This window comes from Solanum verrucosum, unplaced genomic scaffold (assembly GCF_900185275.1).
Source record: "Solanum verrucosum unplaced genomic scaffold, falcon-dt-bn FXZP01000103.1, whole genome shotgun sequence".
NCBI classification, from domain to species: Eukaryota; Viridiplantae; Streptophyta; class Magnoliopsida; order Solanales; family Solanaceae; genus Solanum; species Solanum verrucosum.
Window position 1 is genome coordinate 402,351 of NW_026020048.1, and position 21,636 is coordinate 423,986.

The 21,636-nt window shown below is 31.9% G+C and overlaps 2 protein-coding genes across 2 annotated transcripts; one reads left to right on the forward strand and one right to left on the reverse strand.

Annotated features, from left to right (window-relative positions):
* The first annotated feature begins 4,520 nt into the window (after positions 1-4,520).
* On the forward strand, positions 4,521-13,580 carry LOC125822682 (uncharacterized). Its single transcript, XM_049502112.1, has 14 exons — positions 4,521-4,852; positions 6,394-6,555; positions 6,971-7,036; positions 7,307-7,450; positions 7,556-7,669; positions 7,949-8,050; positions 8,164-8,349; positions 9,801-9,890; positions 9,958-10,092; positions 10,363-10,485; positions 10,584-10,669; positions 10,744-11,356; positions 11,604-11,681; positions 12,195-13,580. The coding sequence occupies exons 1-14, from the start codon at positions 4,565-4,567 to the stop codon at positions 13,236-13,238; spliced, it is 3,231 nt and encodes a 1,076-aa protein (XP_049358069.1). The 5' UTR covers positions 4,521-4,564; the 3' UTR covers positions 13,239-13,580.
* Positions 13,581-14,498: 918 nt separating this feature from the next.
* On the reverse strand, positions 14,499-18,507 carry LOC125822725 (NAC domain-containing protein 73-like). The gene is made up of 3 exons (XM_049502163.1): positions 18,344-18,507; positions 18,043-18,235; positions 14,499-15,414 (listed from the first exon to the last, which is right to left on the reverse strand). The coding sequence occupies exons 1-3, from the start codon at positions 18,479-18,481 to the stop codon at positions 14,861-14,863; spliced, it is 885 nt and encodes a 294-aa protein (XP_049358120.1). The 5' UTR covers positions 18,482-18,507; the 3' UTR covers positions 14,499-14,860.
* Between the last annotated feature and the right edge of the window lie 3,129 nt (positions 18,508-21,636).

The window sequence follows — 21,636 nt, forward strand, 5'->3', positions numbered from 1 at the left end:
GTTGTCATGCTGTGCCATTTAGTTGGCAGGGGAAATTAAAAATTACTGAAATACACGTTTTATGTTTCCTTTATTTACAATATCTCTTTCTATTTCTAAAAAACTCTAAAATCCCTTATTTCTTTAATGTATCAGAGCTACATATTAATGTATCCGAGCCAGTATTTAATATATCCGAGCTGCATATTATGTATCCGGTTAATTTTATAATGTATCTGAGCTACATATTATATATCCGAGCTAGTTTTTAATGTATCTGGGATGCATATTATGTATCCGGTTTAATTTATAATGTATCCGAGCTAGTTTTTAATGTATCTGAGCTACATATTATGTATACGAGCTACATATTATGTATCCGGTTTGTGTTACTTTTTAAGGAATTAATGTAATTACAAACTAAAAAGGATAGATTGTAATTTTATATTAAATCTATGTGATTCCTAAAATTTACCCAAATAATAATAGAATATAATTCAGAAAATTGAATTGTTTCTCACGCACAAAAAAATAAATCATAATAGATAACTTGTTGTACACACTCTAAAAATCACACATTAGAATCACAAAAATAGTTTGGTGTTGTAACGACCGGTAGCAATTGAGCACTCTAATGTATAATAAAATATCTTTACTATACACTTTCAATTTTTTAAAAATTTAAAAGTTTTTGTAAGTATTAGTAGACGTCAATACTTAGAATATATCACCTCTTTTAATTATTAACAATAGTCGCCATAAACCTATGAATATAATATACTAGTGAACTTAGCCGCGCTTCGTGCGATCATAAATAGCTCGTTAAATTCGTCAAACAACTTTTTATAATGTATCAAATATATAAAATTTCAAGTCTTAATTATATCTAATATACATTCATGATTTTATTTAAAAAGTGTAGGTAGATCGTGTTTGTCCGTTTCTACGTTTATATAGAGTCATAGACACGCATTCACATAATTGTGGATAATAATTATGAACGATTGTAATGGTAAATATCATTCTTTGGACTATTTTTTAAAACAAATATATATGATTAATCTGCATTAAATATTATTGATAAATATGAGATATAAAATAAAAAATTGATTTAAAAAAGATAAATACTATTGTTAGTCAAAAGAAGGTGTGACATCACTCTTTTTTGTCTAGCTTTAAACTATATTAATATAAGAATTAGGTAGAAAGGATTGATAAGACATGTTATTAAATAGAGAAAACAAACATATGAAGATCTTTTGTAACTCGTGATATATATAATTAGATGTAATAAATATGATAGATTTTTTTAAAATTATTAATCAAATTGATTAATGAAAAGAATAAGAAAAAATTCAAAAAAAAGGAGATAAAATATAAATAATTTTCTAGACTATAAAAATGTCCCTACATATATTACCTTATATATATATATATATATAGCTTTATTATTATTATAGTGAACTTATTCACCCTTTGCGCTGATTAATCTTACAACTCAATCATATATTTGAAAGATCTCAATTTTCAAAATCAAATATATTTATTTTTCTCCAATTTTATATTAGTTCTTAATTTATACATTCTTTTATGATATGATTTTATATCACTTCAAAAACATTTAGTCTTCTATAGATACTTGTGTAGTGTACACTATACATGTACTTATAAGCAAATCATATTTTATTTTTTATTTTCTTAATAGGAAGTAAAAAAAGAAAAGAATTTCAAGAGATATTGTATCTATTTTTGTGTATAGGATATATATAGTTTTTTGAAACCTAATTTTTAAAGAAAAAAAACCATTAACACATATACAAAGAAATTTATCAAAAGAAAAAAAAGATCCACAAATTATATTGTTCATATCGTGTTTTTTGAATATTGAGAATAAATGAACCACCATAGCATTATGGTACTCTTCAATAAAATTTATTTTTAAAAGTGATGCGTTGAAGGGTTGTTTCTTCAATAAAGGTATTTGTTTATCCTTTTTTACAATTAGTTTTGATAAATAAAAGTAAATCAATAGGAAGAAGAATCAAAATAGAAAAAAATAGATTAATAGAATTTCTAATTTTTAAGGGATGCTTATGTAAATATGTATATATCTTTGCATAAATGTCAATAGACAAAGTAAAAAAAAAGACATAACAACACACGTAACCAATAATTAAGATGATTATAAATAAAAATTCTTACAAACTAAATATAAAATACGTTGATTATATTGAAAGTCTAAACAAAAATTCATATAAACGTCAACTATTCAAATTTAACTTAAAATAAATTAGATTAACAAAGATACATATGACAGTGAATATGCAAAGTAAAAAGATGTATTATTCTTTTGAATTCTCTATCTGATAATACATGATTCTACCCAATTTAGTACAAAATAATTGCAAAAAAAAAACTAAAATAATTCATTTAAACAACTTACCAGATACTGTGAAATCAGACCTTTAGCCTTTAGGCATAACCAAATAACCTACAAAAAAATGAAGCTTCATAGTGACATATAAATTGACAATATAAAATGAATAATAAAAAAAAACATAGAGAAACATAGACATCACATGATCACAATGACAAATAAATTGAAAATATAAAGAGAATTAAGGAATATGGAAGAACATACAGGAGTATAGACATTGAATATATTAATTGCTCAATTTAATTAGATATTAAAATTATTGATGACCTAAATGAGCAAAACGGATAAAGAAGGTAAACTGCATTGTTTATTTGGTTTAATTAGAAAATAAAAGAATCATTAAATTAATGATAATGACTTTTGAGATTTCTAAATTAATGTAATTCAAAAATAATTTAGAGGTTTTTTTTAATAATTTAGAAAATGAAAAAAATGTAAAAAATTTGAGAAAAAAAGATAAATGTCATTCTTGACTTTAGAGGCATGTCACATCACCTCCCATACATCCAGCTTTATTTTATATATATAGATAGATTAGGAAGGAAAAAGTAGTAAGATTTTAACTTACTTGGAATGGATTAAATAAGTAAAATAGGAAAGAAATGGAGCAATTTAAGGAAAAGAGATGAATGACATTAATTGTGAGATTAAGGGGAGAAAAAAACCAACGTAAAAGAAAGAATTGGGAAAGGTTTTAAAAGATATGAATAACATTAATTTTCAGCAATATTTATTATAAAATATTTAATGTATAATATTATTTTTTATTTAATTACAAAATAAGTGATATATAAAAAAAATGTCAAAAATAAATAAATATGATTCCTGGCTTTAGAAGCATGCCACATCAGTAGCCCTATCATTCAGCTTTATATTATTATATAGATTTTTCAATTGATATTTGTAGTTGTATAATTAATGAAAGATACATGTTTATGCGATTAACTAATCTATATAATAGACATGTGAGAATACATAGGTAAACATTTTATAAATATGAATCAAAAATATCTAATTAAATTATTTAATATATGTTGAGATGATTTATTTCAATCATATATTATAAAAGGGAAAAGAGTAAAAAATGCCCTTAAACTATGTGAAAGGAATAAAAATGTCATTCGTTTATAATTTGGCTGAAAAATGTCCTTACCGTCAATACTTTGGTCCAAAAATGTCCTTGCAGTCAATATTTTGGTCCAAAAATGCCCATATAGTAACAAAATGGGTCAAAAATACCCTTTTCCGAATATATATATATATATTTTCTTTTTAAACACATTTTCTTCCTAATTAAAATATTATTAAAGAACACTATTCTTGTTTTCTTTCTTCTAAAATCACTTTAGCAAATAAAAATGTAGGAAATATTTTTTTTCTTCTTAATCTCATTTTATCAATTAAATTAAAATAACTGCATGTACCCTTTCGACAAATAATATATGTCATATATATAAATCATAGTATATCCATCATTAATTTATATTTATATAACGATAAAAAATAATGATAATAAAATAAGAAATATTTTCATTTTTTATTTTTTTTCTTAATTGATGTAAGATAAATATTTGCTAATTTTTTAAAAAATTATTAGGAAAAGAATGTGTTAAAAAGAAAATAATAATATATTTATTTGGAAAATGAGCATTTTGACCCATTAAATAAAAATAACAATAAAGGCATTTTGGGACCAAACTACAAACGGAGGGCCTTTTTATTCCATTCGCATAGTTTAAAGGCATTTTTGAACCGAAGTATTGACGGTAAGGACATTTTTGAGCCGAACTATAAACTGAAGGCATTTTTGTTCCTTTCATATAGTTTAAGAGCATTTTTGACCATTTTTCCATTATAAAAACAGCTTGCGTAATTGGGAAAAAGAAGGAAAAGACTATTTTGCCATTCCATAAAAACCCATAACTACATTTCTGTACGGACACTCCTTTTCTATTGGCAAGGGTAAGGATGTAAATTAAAATATTCTTCTCAATAGCCACACGCTGGGACACCCTATAAACTCTTCCATGTCTCTTAATTGCCGTTTTTTCCCTCTTTTCCATTTACATATAAAAAAAAGCTCTCCACATAAATTCGAATTCCTCTCTCTTCGTTTCGCGTAAAGTAACACCGTCAGTGTGTGAGAATATGTTGAGGTTTTTCGGCAGAGGCTCCACCGGAGACTCGCCGCAGCAAGATTCTCCGTCACCGTCTCCATCTCCATCGTCCTCGCCTTCTCCATCGCCTCCAAAGCGCTCCTCTATCAATGTTGCTTCGGGACCAGCGAGGCCGATACGTTTTGTGTATTGCGATGAGAAAGGGAAGTTCCAGATCGATCCCGAAGCCCTAGCGGTACTTCAGCTTGTCAAGGAACCAGTTGGTGTTGTCTCCGTTTGCGGTCGCGCTCGTCAAGGAAAGAGCTTTATATTAAACCAGGTTAGTCTAATTTTAAATTTCAGTAAAGCAAGCTTTTTTATTCTTAGGTTATCTATGCTATTTATGGTGTGCAATATATATTTCATTATTAGGGTTAATGCTTGCAGGTGTTGTAGTTTTTAACTTGAAGTGAGACTTTGTGACCTAGCAATAGCTACATAATTGTTCAGATAAACTAATTTCATAAAGCACAATGCTTTGAAATGAAAAACAGAATAGGAGGTAAATACTAAGGAACTAAAGCAGCAGCAAAAATAGGTTTGGTGAATTAGAACGAGAACTTTCCTGAATATTGAATTGCAGAAGTTGGGAAACTATGTGTAAGTAAGTGGTTTGCAAATGTCATGTTAGAGATTAAAGCTAGGGTGAGTTTGTAGTTCTGAGACTGCAGATGGAAAAAGTTTGTTTTTTGGCTGTCTAATTATTTGCTAAGGTTCCAGGAAGATATTGACCAACAATGAGAGGATTTAGCATGTCAGCTGTATCAACTAGGATGTTCATTGTAGATGACCAAAAACAAGATGGAGAATCTGAAGCACACTAATAGAATACTCATAAAAAAATTTGACCAGATAAATAAGGAACAATGCAACAGAGTGTTCATGCTGGAGTTTTCTAAATTGTTCTTTTAGAACCGTGGTATCCGGACCAACTTGCGCCCCACCTCAACTAATTCCACTAGGTACCTTCTATCTCTTACTGATGCATATATCGGGTAGCTTGTCCACCAAGGCTTGATCAGATATGAAGAAGTTTGGTTTTGAACCTGAGAGTTGAGACCTAATAGTTCTCAACCACTCCGGTCTAGAACTCCTTATCTGTTGCCTCGTGTAGTAAGCTTGAATAACTTGATCTGCCTTGAGTAACTACCCTCCTGTTTTGAAGGTTGCCTGCATGTGTCTCTTAGGCCATGTGGAAGGAGAGGAGTGTCAGATGTTTTAAGGGGAAGACAGATATTGTACAGAAGCCGAAATACATATGTTTATGCTTTTTGTTGTTATCTACAGGATCTGAAGGATGAAAATAGCATTGCTAGATTTCATAGAATCTTTCAAGAATAGGTTTTTGTACAGCAGAATTCCTTCCTTTTAGTTGCTTTTAATGAAGGATCCCTAATTCATGTTCTGCCTTTGCACCATCTTATTGCTAGACCGCTCTATTTTTAATATAACGTTTACTCACCTATGAAAAGAAACTCCATTTTTTGCCTCATAAAGTAAAACTTTATCTCCATTGTGCAGAGTGTTCCTTTTTTTTTTCCCTTTAATTTATTTAAGCACAATTTGCATATACTGCTGTCAAGCCTTCCTGATAGAAATAGTATAGCTTGTCGTCACCCCATGGGCCAAAGCCATAATAAAATGATAGCTAGTGTTTTTCTTTAGGAGACTTGTTTGATTTATCGTATGGATAAATTTATCAGGAAAACAAGCCCCTTCCGTTCTTTGGCCATTTCCTTCTGATGTTAGATATTTAACGTAAGGAAGAGTTCCCTAGTTATCAAAAACAAGAGAACTGAGAGTTTCCTCCATTTGATGTAGCTTCTTGGGAGGAGCAGTGGCTTTCAAGTAGCACCAACTCATCGCCCATGTACCAAAGGCATTTGGCTGTGGAGTGCACCTTTACGAAGAACAGCTCTTGATGGAACAGAATACAACCTTCTACTGCTGGACACTGAAGGAATCGATGCTTATGATCAAACGGTTAGATTTTGTGCTTAAATATTTTTATCATTGCTGTACTGGTAAAATACGGACAGTTTTCTTCGATTCACCATGCTTTTTTTCCTTATAGTAGATCCTTTTACTTTTACCTACTCCCCCACCTCCACTAAATGACAAAGAAAATGTCATCTATGTGTCAACTCTGAATAATTGTTTTTCTTTCTTGTTTGGGTTAGTATTCTGCATAATTGTCCCTCACTGAGTATTATTCTTACTCTTCAAAAAAAAAAAATTGTCTCCTTCTAACTTGTTCATTTTGGGTTCGATTAAACTTTAAAGGAATAGGAACTCAAGGAATACTTTTTCTCTGGCAATCCCCCTCCCTTCTATTTACGTCTTCCTCCTTATTCATCTTTATGTCTTCCTCCTTATTCATCTTTTAGTTGTTCAACAGGGAACATACAGCACACAGATATTCTCCTTGGCAGTCCTCCTCTCGAGTATGTTTGTTTATAATCAGGTTTGAACGACCCAGGCATGGATCTCCTATCTTTTTCTGACAAGATGTTCTTGCTAGATAATCATTCAATCATTAAGGGCTTAGGTTATGTGTCTTGCAGGAATGCCTTTTTTCTTGTAGTTACTAATGAGAAAAAAACATTCTCATAAGATACATCCTTTCTCCTTTTGATTTATATACTTCTGTTGTTTTTACTGTTTGCTTTTTTTTTGACTTCTTGTTTGACTTGTGTCCAATTTAGACTAGTTTCCTAATATTTTTATTGATTAGATGGGTGGTATTGATGAAGCTGCTCTTGATCGGCTCTCTCTCGTCACTGAAATGACTAAGCATATACGTGTTAGAGCTTCTGGAGGAAGGACCAGTGCCTCTGAGCTTGGACAGTTCTCTCCAATCTTTGTTTGGTTGCTTAGGGTAAGTTGGAATTTATTTATTAATATCAGTTTAGCTTCTTTTAAGGTTCCCCCTTCTGAATTATAAGTAAATGGCATGCACGTATTACTTTTTTCTTTTGAATAGGATTTTTATTTAGACTTGACTGAGGATAATCATAAGATAACACCACGGGACTACCTAGAGCTTGCTTTACGACCAGTTCAATGTGGTAGGAGAGATGTAGCTGCTAAAAATGAGGTACTCACATCAAATCATTATTCTTTCATTTTGCTTATCCACAAAAGCTCAATTACTATGAGTAATCTTCTCTATCCTAAGGGCTTCAATGGTAGTTCTGTTTTGCCTTTTTTGATCTGGTGCTAGTTCTTTCTTACTTATTAATAAAGAGAGTATTCTCTCTATCCAAAGGACTGGCTGGCTGATCTTGTAGAATACTTGCACTTGATTTATTTTTGTCTCATATTTTGTATAAATAAATTCCCATAGTAGATAAAAAAAATTAACTTGTGACTGCAGATTAGGGAGTCCATTCGTGCTCTTTTCCCTGACAGAGAATGCTTCACCCTTGTGCGGCCACTGAGCAACGAGAATGAGCTCCAACGGCTTGACCAAATACCTGTCAGTGCTAATGATTCATTTCTTGTATTCTCTGTGATTATAATTACTATCTGATTGTTTTATTGTGGGAATAATCCTTCATAGTTCTTACTGTGGTTTCATGTCACATGCAGATAGAAAAACTAAGGCCGGAGTTTAAAGCAGGTCTTGATGCTTTGACAAGATTTGTTTTTGAGAGGACTAAACCCAAGCTGTTTGGAGCTACTGTAATGACAGGGCCGATATTTGCCCGTATAACTCAGTCCTTCGTTGATGCTCTTAACAATGGGGCAGTGCCCACAATTACATCTTCATGGCAGGTAGATATTAGTACATTTTGTTTCTTCAATCTGCTTGTTGTCTTTGTTGTTCTTATTTGTATCTACAGTAGTATGAGTTGTTATATATTATTTGGTTGTGGACACTGAGAGGATAAACTGGGGAAAAACGATTATTCTTGCTTTAGATGTTTTTATGTGCATGATTTGTAACCAAGCGTCATTGATATTTTGTATTAGAGGCTTGTGACCTTTATATATTGTTTCATGACCATGCATTTCTTCGGGCTTATGGTAAATATTGTGTCATAAGGGACTGAATGCTGATACATATGAAAGCCACTAATCATATATTATTTATTTTTTTGAACTGGTAAACATGAAGCCACTAATCATATATGATGGTATTTATATTCCAGTCATGACTTCTGTAAAGCAACAAAAATCCTTCTTTACCATGTTGTATTATTTATTTAATAGAGGCATCTTTATTTCCTCTACTACGATCTGAATCAAATATTGTTTGTTTTCTTTGACAAAAGAATGATAATATGACATCTTTATGCTCATGTTGCCTTTCTTCCTTCTTATAGATTTGAATATAAAGTTTCACCAATTCCATTGTCTAGAGTTGAACTATTTGCTTATCTTGCTCTATGGGCCTTCTTTGTATAATTGTGTCTTCTGATTGCTCATGACCCATATGATTTTTCTGCATCTTGGCTGCCCTTCTTGTTTTAGTTCAGCTCGATTAGACTATCGAAAAATCAGAAAAAATGAATTTGGAATACATGATGGGACCAGCGGATAATTGTAGAATTGCTCAACGTTCTAAACTATGTGAGAAAATTGAGCTGGGAAGCACTTTGCTGATAGCTTTTAGAAGTAGGGGGAGCATGCTGAGATGTATAGATGTCCAATCCTGCAACAGCTAGTTGTTTGGCCTAGTCTTGGGATTGTCTCAGACTTCAATGGACAAAATAAGTGACTATGGTTCATTTTGTGGCTAAAATTGCACTTCTCTGCGGTATGAAGAAATGGATGACTTTTTTTCAGGGTTCTTTTATTAGATGCTAATAACTGCATGCTGTTTATTTCCTTTCTAGCTCGTCTATCTTATTTGGTTTGCAAGTAAGTCTTTTTCTATTCCCTTTGCTGTTAAATTGGACTGACAAAAATGGCAGACTTACTAGTTTAGTAGTGAATAGGCAGAGAACCATATTTTGGTCTAGGTTTCTCATGCCTTTTGGTATGCTACTTGTATTGTATATATAGTGGTTCTTCCACATTAATAAAGTTAGTTACTACTTCGTAAAAAAAAAACTAGTGAATTGTATATGGAGGATCTTGCGGATATTATTCAACTTCCCATCTGTAATTGTATTTATGAAAAGTAGTTTTCAGATGAAGCATAATGCTAGTAACCATTTTTTATCCTTTATGTACCTTGCACATGATATGAAATTTTGTTGACTGTGATTTTCCTGTGGCAGAGCGTTGAGGAAGCTGAGTGTCAAAGAGCATATGATTTGGCTGCTGAAATGTACATGGCTTCTTTTGATCGTTCTAAGCCTCCGGAGGAAGTAAGTACTGCTGTGTTTCATAAGTGATGCAATTTAAAAATATCTACTGATATTTTTGTAATTGCAGGCTGCACTAAGAGAAGCACATGAAGATGCTATCCAGAAGTCCATGGCTGCATTTAATTCTACGGCTGTAGGGGCTGGATCCATCAGAACCAAATATGAGAAACGTCTCCAAAATTTCATAAAGAAAGCATTTGAGGTTTTGATTATTATTTCTGCCCCTCTTTTTTTGTTTGTTTGCTTTGATGACTGTAGTGTCAGGGCCATCTTTCGCGCACCTCGACTAAATTCCCCCTAATATTTAGGAAAAGAGGTCCACAAGAGAGGTGTATAGTTGGAAAAAGCTTAAATTCACCCTTAAAATGATTGGACATGTCACCATTTAGTTGTGTCTTTACCTTTGCTTGCATATTAACTGTACTTTGATATATCTCCAAAAATATTCTGATTTGCACTGATTCTAATGTAGGACATTAGAAAGGATGCTTTTAGGGAGTCTTCTCTACAATGTTCTAATGCGATACAGGACATGGAAAATAGACTGAGAAAAGCTTGTCATGCTCCTGATGCAAAAGTAGATACTGTGCTCAAAGTAAGTCTTTATGGTAGACTTTAAAACCTATTTGGGTAGCTAAACTAAAATTGTTTGTATAATGAGTTGTCTACGTTGTAAATCCATGTTGTATGTAGGTTCTTGATGATTCCGTGTCCAAATATGAGGCGATGTGTCAAGGTCCTGAAAAATGGAGAAAGCTACTAGTCTTCTTACAACAAAGGTTTGTTATTCCATAGTTCTTACTGAAGCACTTCAGTTTAGGAATGCATATGTGATTCATTTTGAATTTTGCAGCTTGGAGGGGCCACTTGTTGATCTCATCAATAAACAAATAGACCAAATTGGGTCAGAGAAAACTGCACTTGCATTGAAGTGTCGTTCCATTGAGGATAAGATGAGCTTCCTTAACAAACAACTGGAAGCTAGTGAGAAGTTTAAATCTGAATACTTGAAGCGCTATGAAGATGCCTCCAGTGACAAGAAGAAGCTTGCAGAAGATTATGCAAGCCGTATTGCAAATTTGCAGAGTAAACATAGTATGTTAGAAGAAAGATATGCCAGCTTATCAAAAACATTAGATTCTACTAGAATCGAGTCCATGGAATGGAAAAGGAAATATGAGCAATTACTTTCGAAACAGAAGGCTGGGGAGGAACAGTCAAATTCAGAGATAAGTATTCTTAAGTCGAGAACTAGTGCTGCAGAAGCAAGGGTTAATGCTGCCAAAGAGCAAGCTGAATCTGCTCAAGAGGAGGCAGAGGAGTGGAAACATAAGTACGGCATTGCTGCCAAGGAAGCAAAGAATGCTCTTGAGAAGGCAGCAGCTGTCCAAGAGCGCACTAGCAAGCAAGCACAATTGCGAGAGGATGCTTTACGGGATGAATTTTTGAGTACTTTGGCAAATAAGGTGAATTTCTACTTGATAGATTGATGCTAGTTATTGGCTTCATTTTCTTTTGCTTCTCATCCCCCTGCCTAAAAACCTCAGTAAAATGTTAAAATGGTGCCTAACTCCGTGCAGCTATGTTTTCTCTTGTACTTTGCTTGATGGACTGTGCCAGCCGACTTGATTGGTGTTCCGAAATGATAATTGAGATTCTTGCCTTTTCTTTTCAGTACAGTAATTGAGATTTTCTGTTCTTGTGAAATTGCAGGAAGAGGAGATTAAGGAGAAGGCAGCAAAACTTGAGCAGGCTGAGCAGCGTTTGTCAACTTTAAATTTGGAGTTGAAGGTGCACATCTTCTATATAAAACTAGTTTACGTGTGTCTTCACCTGATTTGTGCATGATTTCTTTTTTTTAAAACAGGATGGAGAAAAATGTATGGGAGAAAGATGGGGGGTTGGGAGAGACAGATGTTTAACTTGCTTTAAAGTGACCTGTAAATTCCATGCTTGCAGAAGAAGTCACTACCTCCATCATCCAATATCTGTTCCTTAGATTTATGAAAAGTTGTCTCTCAGCTCTGTAGTTATTGGTAGCCATGACATTTGTGTATTGGTCATGGATAGACAGATTTAGATAGTTTGTCCCTATGCTGGTGCATACCTTGCAAGATGATTGTCATATACCTGGCGTTGCTCCTTATAATATGAGAAGAGTAGTCCGTTAGATCTTCATATTCATATCTCACTTCATATAGTTAGCCCAATATATGCACAAGTTCTGGTACTAATGACATACTCTACCTACTAAAAAAAAGGTACTTTTACTATTGGTTATGCTAAGATCTTTACCTTACACAGGTTGCTGAGTCAAAGATAGAGAACTATGACCTGGAGGTCTCATCCTTAAAGCGTGCAATTAAGGAATTAGGTGAAAGGTTTGAGCGCATCAATGCTACTGCACTATCATTTGAAAGAGAAGTTAGGATTCTGGAACAAGAGAAAGATCATCTGGAGCAGAAGTATCGGTCTGAGTTCAGTAGATTTGAAGATGTCGAGGATAGATGTAAATCAGCTGAAAGAGAGGCGAAAAGAGCGACTGAGCTGGCTGATAAAGCAAGGGTTGAAGCAGCTACTGCCCAGAAAGAAAAGAGTGAAATCCATCGAGTAGCTATGGAAAGGTCAGCTCAGATCGAGAGGAATGAGAGAAATATACAAAACTTGGAGAGGCAAAGAGATGACTTGGCCAATGAATTAGAGAGGTGCCGTGCATCTGAGTTTGATGCACAGTCAAAAGTTACAACTTTGGAGGCCAGAGTCGAAGAAAGGGAAAAGGAAATTGAATCACTTCTGAAATCAAATAATGAACAGAGAGCCAGTACTGTGCAAGTCCTTGAGAGTTTGTTGGAGACTGAGCGTGCTGCGCGTTCTGAGGCAAACAACAGGGCAGAAGCACTATCAGTTCAGTTGCAAACTACACAAGGAAAGCTGGATCTTCTTCAGCAACAGCTAACTAAAGTTCGGCTGAATGAAACAGCATTAGATAGCAAACTTAGAACTGCTTCCCATGGAAAACGTGCCAGGATAGAAGAATATGACGCTGGTGTCGAATCTGCTCTTGATATGGGCACAAGTGATAGAGTAGCCAGGGGAAATAAGAGGTCAAAGAGTACGACCAGCCCCATGGCAGTCACCTGTCCAGAAGATGGGGGCTCCGAGTTTAGGGGAGATGATGTTACTAGTAGTCAACAAACAAATACCGAGGATTATACTAAATACACAGTGCAGAAACTGAAGCAAGAGCTCACAAAGCATAATTTTGGTGCTGAACTGCTCCTATTGAAAAATCCCAACAAGAAGGATATTCTAGCTTTATATGAGAAATGTGTTCTCCAGAAATCGTAGCTTCCGCTGTGCTTCCTAGAAAGGTTTGAAGTAACTCCCCAACAAATTTGACCAGGTGACTCTGATATCTTAGGAGATTTTACATGGAAATCTTTAGCGCACTACCTTTTGACAGAAGCTGGTATAACTGCTGATGCTGCTGACTTAACCATTGATGTAACTTAAAGACTGTTTTCCCATCTGAGGTGTATTCTATTCTGGTCTATAGACATTTTGTTGTTTGTTCGCTGTGCTTAGTGCGCTGCAGCGACTCAAGAGTTGAAATTGGTGTATTGAGAGACTACTAGTATGCGGTAGTCACCCCTCGTTTTGGGGCTGACTCTAGGTTTTAAGTTTGTTTGATTCGTTTCTTCTTCCCCTGTTTTAGTTTTAGATGTTAATGATTGGTACTTGGTAAGATCACGTTATGTAAATCCCAGGACAAGCATGTTGTGTAAGAATTCCTGCTGAGATAGTTGATTTTTTTTCCACTTTTCAACTTCATTTCCTGTAAGCTGTTGATTTTGTCAACTAAAAATTGGAGTTATTTATTTATTTATTAAATATGTATGTTTTTCTTAATTTTGTATTTCATTGTCATAACTCATATTTATGTTCGTAAGTGGGGTTATCACAGCTTTGCTGAGTACAACTTCTCTACGATTTAAACCAATGCTGCCTTTTTTTATCCAAGTTCTGCTGGAGCTTTTGGTGGTAGCAATGCATTTTTGTGAATTTGAATCAATCTAATTGGAGATAGTACGAGAGAGACATTCATTAAAATTTAAAAGTATATCTTCACTTGCCAGAAAGTGAATGCACATTCATTTGATCCTTGTGGATTGAAAGGTAGACTAGACCGGACCCTGCATAACCCTCCAGTCCTAATAATTTAGGAGCCAATAGATGAATGAAGGATAATTTTAAAATAAATCAAATAATATACTACTCCATAATTTTAGCCCTTCTCCACAACGTAACATGGGCCAAGTTTCAACATAGAAATATATTTTTTTTTGCTAAAAACTAACTTGATCCAAATGTTGCCTACGTTCTCTCACAAACTAGAACTCAAAATTCTTAGTAGGCCAAATTATGAAATTGTAATTTAATATAATATTCTCCTAATTAGTGAATGAAATAAAAAGAAAATCAAACAACCAATCTTTCTAGATTATCCCATATTTTTCCAAATTGTTTGTTCAATCAAACTATTAACTAAATTGATTAGCCAGTTTTGTTCCAAATTTCCATACCAACAAGAAGTCATGAGAATATATATATATGAATACAAAGAAAATTTAAATTAAGCTTATGAAGACGTAATCGTTCATCATTTACATCTTACATACATACATAACTCTTAATAAAAATAAAAAACAAGTAAATAATGAACACTGTATATTGTCTACCTTTAAAACAAAAACAAAAAAAAAGCCTAATTAAACAAAGAACTGATGACTATGCATTACTAAGAAAGTAGATTATTAATCTTTAATCTGTTTAAAATAAACATTTATTTTATTCCTCCATCCTCATTAGTACCTCAAATCTTTTAACTTACTTGACTATTACACACTACAACAACAACCCCAACATTTTTTTTAAATATTCTTAATAGTAATTATTTTCTTCCTACTTTCTCATTTCTCTTTGCTTGCTTCTGAAGGTATAACAAAAGATGAGCCATTACCATGAACAACCAAATTCTGAATTAACTCATCATGAGGTGAGCTTTGGCTCTCAACATTATATGAAATGAAAGGATTAGGATTATAATAATCGACGAAATTCGTTGTTTTAAGGACAGGGTTAATAATAATATTGTTGCTGTGATCAAGTGGTTTTTTTATGGTTAATGATCCACATTGTCTAGGTTGTGTTTGGTAGAAAACTTTTGAAACAACTAATTCTCCATCTTTTTCTTCTTCATTTTCACCTAAGTGATATTGGTGCATTACCCAATTTGTTTTCTCAGGCTTTCTTTGCCTACCATAATTTGTGTAAAGTACCAAAATTTTCTTGTAACCTTTGAGAACTCCACTTATATAAACTGGCCTTGTTTTACCTGTCTTGTGCCACCTTGTTTCACCACCATCAATTTCAGTGTGTACCTTTCGACGTTTTCTAGTCCCCGTCGTGTATGCTTTTGATGGACGATGAAAGAAATGACGCACTTGACCATCCTTGCTCACTCCTGTATGCATGCAGTAGCGTATTCAGAATTTTAAGTAATATTTAATGTACTATATCCTTTGATCATCTCTAGGAATGAAATGTTCTATAAGAAAATGACACAACTTTTCAGTAGTTAAAAGGAGCCAATCATAGGCAGTATGGAATTTTTATTTTTATTTTTTCCTCTTCATCTTTTCAATTATAAGTAAAGTAACACATGAATAATGTGTATATGTGTGTCATATACTCTTGTTACAATAACAAGGAAAGAATTTACGTGATCCATGACAAATGGCATAGCATATAATTAGCATCAAAATATGATATTCCGTCTATTTAATTTGATATTTTTCACAAAATTTATAACAAACTTTCTATAAGGTTAGTAATTATTCAATGGAATAAATAAGGTGCGAGTAAATTATTTTTGAATGCCACTATTATAAACAGAAATCTATAACAATCTTTCTAAGAGGCAATAAGTACACAATGAAATAGTTAAAGTGCAAGCATATTATTTTTGAACGTCATCATTATAAACAAATTAAAATCTTAACTTTTTAAGAGGTAGCAAATACTCTCAATATAATAGTCAAGGTACAAGTAAACTGTTTTATTAACGCAACCATTATAAACAAAAATCTATAACAAGCTTTTTAAGAGGTAGGAAGTAGGGTACTGAATGGAATTGTTAAGGTGTAATTAAGTGACTGTTTTTGAACACCATCATTATAAACAAATTAAAATCTAAAATCTTAAAAGGTAGAAAATACTCAATCGAATAATCAAGGTAAAAGTAAATTGTTTCTTAACACAACCATTATAAACAAAAATCTATATGAAAAACAATATTCTAAAAGGTATATAGCATGTACTCAATGAAATAGTTGGAGTGTTAGTATACACTATTTTTTAATAAATGCCACCATTATAAACTACTATTTTTTAGACACCACCATTAAAAAAAGTATAACAAACTTCTCACACTACTAAAAACATAAGTTTTTTCAGTGATAATCAATGAAAAATTTGTGTTATATAACATAATTTTTTCACTCATTTTTCAACAAAGCAGCTCACTAAAAAAGACATGATGGAAAATAGATTCTCACTTAAATACTGAAAAACTTTCAAAATTTACCGTGTAAAAACACTGATATCTTTTTTTTTCCTCACCAATTCAATTAAAATACTTATTGAACATTTTCTAGTGGAAAATTTTATAGAAAAATGTAGTAACTTTTTTAATAGTGATAGTTAGTAAGTTGCATAAGGTACACTCCATTGACATTGGTATCTTGAATAACATTTTACCAAATAGGTAACTTAGTTCCCTTAACCAAGTATTTTCCACTTTTGGATATTTGAAGAAAGAGTGAAATTCTCAATCCAGTTGGCAGTTGGCACCTTCAACAGCTAGCCACTAAAGGCTATTTTGTTAGTAACAACTTCTCAAACCAAGTGACTAAAAGGCCATCAATTTATAGAATAAAAAGCCACGAAATGAGGAAAAAGGAAATAACTCATTAACAGAATTTCATGGCTTGAAATTTCCAAGAAATGAATAAAACAAATTTAGAATAATACAAATACTAGAAGCAATTATTAACTTTTACCACTAAATTGTCTCACTTGGGAAATTTCCTAAACCATAAAATAATACTGTAACAAATTGTGACATATATAAAAGAATTATCCCCATAGGTTGAAGATTTTTCACGAAAACAAAAATCAAGAAAAAAGAAAGATTATTAATAGTAGTAAATATTTTTTTAGAAAATTTGCCTACTAAAATTAGAAAAATTCTAATTTTATATAATGCTAATTGCTAAGTGTGACCCACTGTAATAACAAATCCGAATATAAATCCTGGAAGGAATAAAATCTGGACAAGAAAACATCATGAATCTTCTTAGAAATTTCACTACTTCCTCTTTTTTGTTTTTGTGAATGTAGAAACATTGTCTTTTATCTTAAACTCCGCCAGCATGAGCTTGTTTACATTGCTAGTCCTCAATTCAGATAAAGTGAGCGTTATAGTTTCAGCATTACGACAAAATTATATAAAATATATAGCTGATTTGGACGTTTTAACCAAAACGAATTCTATTTCGATTGTTACCTTCTTCATTACTATGTTCTCATACACAAGAATATATATATCCTGGTTATGGATAGTTGATGTAGGCTAATAACCAGTGTAAGGTAATTAAATACATATTGTTTTATAATATATTGTATTGCATTATATTATATTGTATTGTATTTCATCCTTGCGTAATGTTACACGTCAATATAATTTGAAAGATAAACCCACAAAGAGAATAGTGTATAGGCTAGGTAAATCTACTATAGGTAAATGAATAAAATAAGATTATTGAAAATTAAAGTAAAGACATAATGGTAAAAAAAAAGAAAGGCAACGACCCGATCAACCAAACCAGTCCTTTCATAAAATGTAACTTTTCGTTATTACCCAACACTCAATTTAACGATATATACGACACAACAAAATTGAAGTAACAATCAAAATAAACACATGTATTTGTATTAACAAAACAATATAGGTAACAAGCAATTAATTGTTTATGATTTATATTGATGTAAATATATATGATTTATGAATATTAATGGAAAAAAAAATTACCTGGTAATTTCTGTGGATGAGTGTAGCAAATACCATTTTGTCCATCAATGGTCAAAATGAAATCATCAATAAGGGGATGAATTTTATGGGTATCTGAAAGGACTTTTGCTTCTAAATGTTCAAGTATCTCTCCATCTGATGGATCAAACTTCACTCCAGCTGGTAGACCAGGCAAATCATGTAGTATTCCCCTCTATTTTCATTATATAAACACCCAAAATTACTCAATTTATGTGACACAGTTTACAAATTTGAATCTCGAAATTCTAATTGAGAGATAAGGGAGTAGTATTTATAATACCTGATGTTGAAGCTGTATGTTGTGTCCACATGAAGGACAAGTTATGAATCTAGTTTTTGAAGTGATCATAATAACATTATTTTCCTGATCTGATGATGATATTATTGGGAGAGCTGTTGATTGACTGCACCATGCCATATTTCTACTAACATCGATCCCTAATTTAATTTCTATAAAAACAGAAAGAAAACTGTAAAGACGACGACAATAACAACATATCCAGTGAAATTCGAGACAATAAATAATTTAATTAGATCATGAGGAGAATATTTAAATTAAAAAGCATGTTTTTGAAGTGATGAGAAGGAATTGAGTTCTCTCTTACCTTTTTTTTGTAGTTTCTAATTCTCTTCTGTTTAGATGAAAATGGAGTACTGTTTTTGTGCTGCTGTGTCGAAACCAGTAAAAAGAGAGAAAAGAAAAGAGAAGAGGAAGAAAAAGGGTCAGATATTTCTGTGAAAGGAACAAGCTTGGAATTAATATTGTTTTTAAATTTCTAGAGATGAGAAGAAAAAATGAAAAAAGAAAATTAGTTGCTTGGACGTCAAGTTTAGTTATCTTAATGTGTATATATACACATGTGTACCAGATTAAATACAACTTTTTCCGTTTTAATTTATTTGTCCTGTTATTTGACTTGATATAAAGTTAAGAAAGTAAAGAAGATTTTTAAATCATATGATATTAAATTAAAGATATGTTAATTGGATCAAAATGTTCTTTAATTTTTTTTATCTTAAACACCTCATGTGGAAAGTTGAAATTAAAACGGAGAAAACTTTCAAGTCAGTTTTTCATACTATTCCATGCAGAGGCGGACCCACCCTATAAGGTGGGGTGCACGTGCACCCATTAACTTCGAAATAAACTATGTGTGTGTATATATATATATATATATATATATATATATATATTGAGAAACTGGTAAAAATTATGATATAATTAACAGTACACCTATGAAGAAGTGATGTTGTGCTACTGGTACAAGCCAAAGGAACCAGAAAGTATTGATAGAGGGCGTTTTACCTCTCGATGTGAATTTAACTTTAGTCAAATTCTAATTATGCAGGTTTATCTTAGAGCTCATATTTAAGCTAAAGTAATATTGGTGCACCCAAAGTCTTCAAATCTTGGGTTCGCCTCTGATTCCATGATTCTTAATCTATATTTATAATTTACCCATAACTGTAAAAGAAAGTATTGAAAGAGAGCGCTTTACCTCTCAACGCGAATTTAAATTTAGTCAGAATTAAGCAGGTACGTACACAACTCCGGATGAAAAAAATTCGACCCTTACTTTACTAAAAATAAAGGGTTTATTTACTTGACCTAATGAAATGAAATATGAGTATAATAAGTCTAGTAGAGTGTAGAAGGGGGCAAAGAGAAATTCTTGTGTAGGACATTTCACCTCTTTTAGGTTCATCACTCTAACAAGAAGAAAGAGATGGAGGGATATAATTAGCTGCAGTGTCAACCTAGAGTATTCTTAAAGCTATATATATATAAGATAGATTGGTAATTGAAGGTTTGGTATATATATATACGTACGTACCAACAAATGTGAAAGTAACAAACGCTGAATTACAACCTAACTTATCTTGTATTTTTATACTCTTTCTTTTCTTTGCGTGATCGAGTGATATGATGAATAATGAATGTGATTCATCCACCCATAATCATAAATATTAATTTCAAACTTTAAAAATGCTAAGTTTTCTATTAGTTAGTGCTTTCGATCGTGCCCTTTTAATGAGCTCTATGCAAAACGATTTCAAATAAATCGAGCCAATTTGTATTGATGGTATTATATTTGATGTATATCTCTGCATAGTCACTATATTGAACATATTGTTCATGGTCTTTGGTTCCCTGAGTATACTTGATTCGACCATTTTCCAATAAGGTAGAATCCAAGATATTAGTTAGAATCCAAGATAAGAATTTATTGGATTTTTGGTTGAAAATTTTGAAAGAGACGAAACAGGTATAACTTTTTACTCCAAAGTCGAACAGATGAAGCAGTTCATTTTGGCGAAAACTAGATTCATAGAACATTGTTTTGATAACGACAATAGAAAAATTGTAACCTTTTTCACATTATAAGAAGTTGTAGCAGCCGACACGTTAAGGGTTTATTGGATATTAGTATTTTGTAGGTCGTTATCTAATCGAAATGGTAGTCATTAAATAATTATGAAACTGAAACTTATCAGAGAAGCTACGCAATATGAAGCTTTATGAGGAAGCTTTAGTTTTTAGGGTTTTACTTTAACGTATGGACAGAGTTTTTTTGCCAGGATATATATAATATTATAAGCCATAAATAATTCAATCGATTTTTCTTGTATACTTTATTACAAAGATCAAGAACTTTACTTGTAATTTTAATTTGATCAATTATTATAATATTTCTTTGGGTTAATTTTTTAAGTTAAACAAAATTTGATTAATTTAAAATTTAGATATTCGAAGACTATATAAAAAATACTTTTAAGTTGCACTCCTTAAAACATCATAAAGTATTAGTCAAAGTTTATTCAATTTAATTCTTAAAACATGATAAGTAAAAATGACGGAAAAAAACACTATATATAATCCCTATTGTAATTAGAGATATGGTCAAAATAACATTGATTTTTTTATTAAAAAAAATTGCCCTTGACTAACTTGCATCTTCAATTGAACTTTTAAGCTTGACCTCTGTTCCCTTTTGAGGAATTTTAATGACTTAATATCATCTTTGGAACTTCCCCTCGCATTGATTGTTAATCCATGTGTATTAGTGTTTGTATTATAGAAAGTCGAATATATCGATAATTTTTTTAAAAATTGCACTAAATTTTATTTAGCTATTTGAAGTATAATATATTTTTAATTGAATATTTGAACACATGATAAATAATTTCTATTATATATTTTTGGTACATATTTCGGAAAAGTTTCTTTATAATAAATAAGTTAATCACACAAACCACGACACCCTCTTTAATTATACACATCATCAACAAGGGGAACATATTTTCGGAACATGCATGATTTTCTACAAATTATTCATAAGGTTGATTTGCGTAATTAAAGAAGTTGATATATTTTAACTTATTATCTTATCTACGTAATAGGTGTTTGAGAACACATACACTAATTTTTCAATTTTTTGAATAAAAAATGCAATAACATGTTATCACTATTTCAAATGCTCAATGAAAACATGTTATAACAGAAGTATCTAAATAAAATTCAGTGGGCTTTGAATGTTGGCCCATATGTCACACCTGAAAAGGGCTTTGACC

Excerpts from the sequence above, each read along its gene's own strand:
- LOC125822725 (XM_049502163.1), bottom strand. The coding sequence starts at position 18,481 with ATGGCATGGTGCAGTCAATCAACAGCTCTCCCAATAATATCATCATCA. Across the intron at positions 18,236-18,343 it reads ACATACAGCTTCAACATCAG|AGGGGAATACTACATGATTT; the intron begins GTATTATAAATA and ends TAATGAAAATAG. Across the intron at positions 15,415-18,042 it reads TCATCCACAGAAATTACCAG|GAGTGAGCAAGGATGGTCAA; the intron begins GTAATTTTTTTT and ends GCATGCATACAG.
- LOC125822682 (XM_049502112.1), top strand. The coding sequence starts at position 4,565 with ATGTTGAGGTTTTTCGGCAGAGGCTCCACCGGAGACTCGCCGCAGCAA. Across the intron at positions 7,037-7,306 it reads GTATGTTTGTTTATAATCAG|ATGGGTGGTATTGATGAAGC; the intron begins GTTTGAACGACC and ends TTTATTGATTAG. Across the intron at positions 7,451-7,555 it reads TCTTTGTTTGGTTGCTTAGG|GATTTTTATTTAGACTTGAC; the intron begins GTAAGTTGGAAT and ends TCTTTTGAATAG.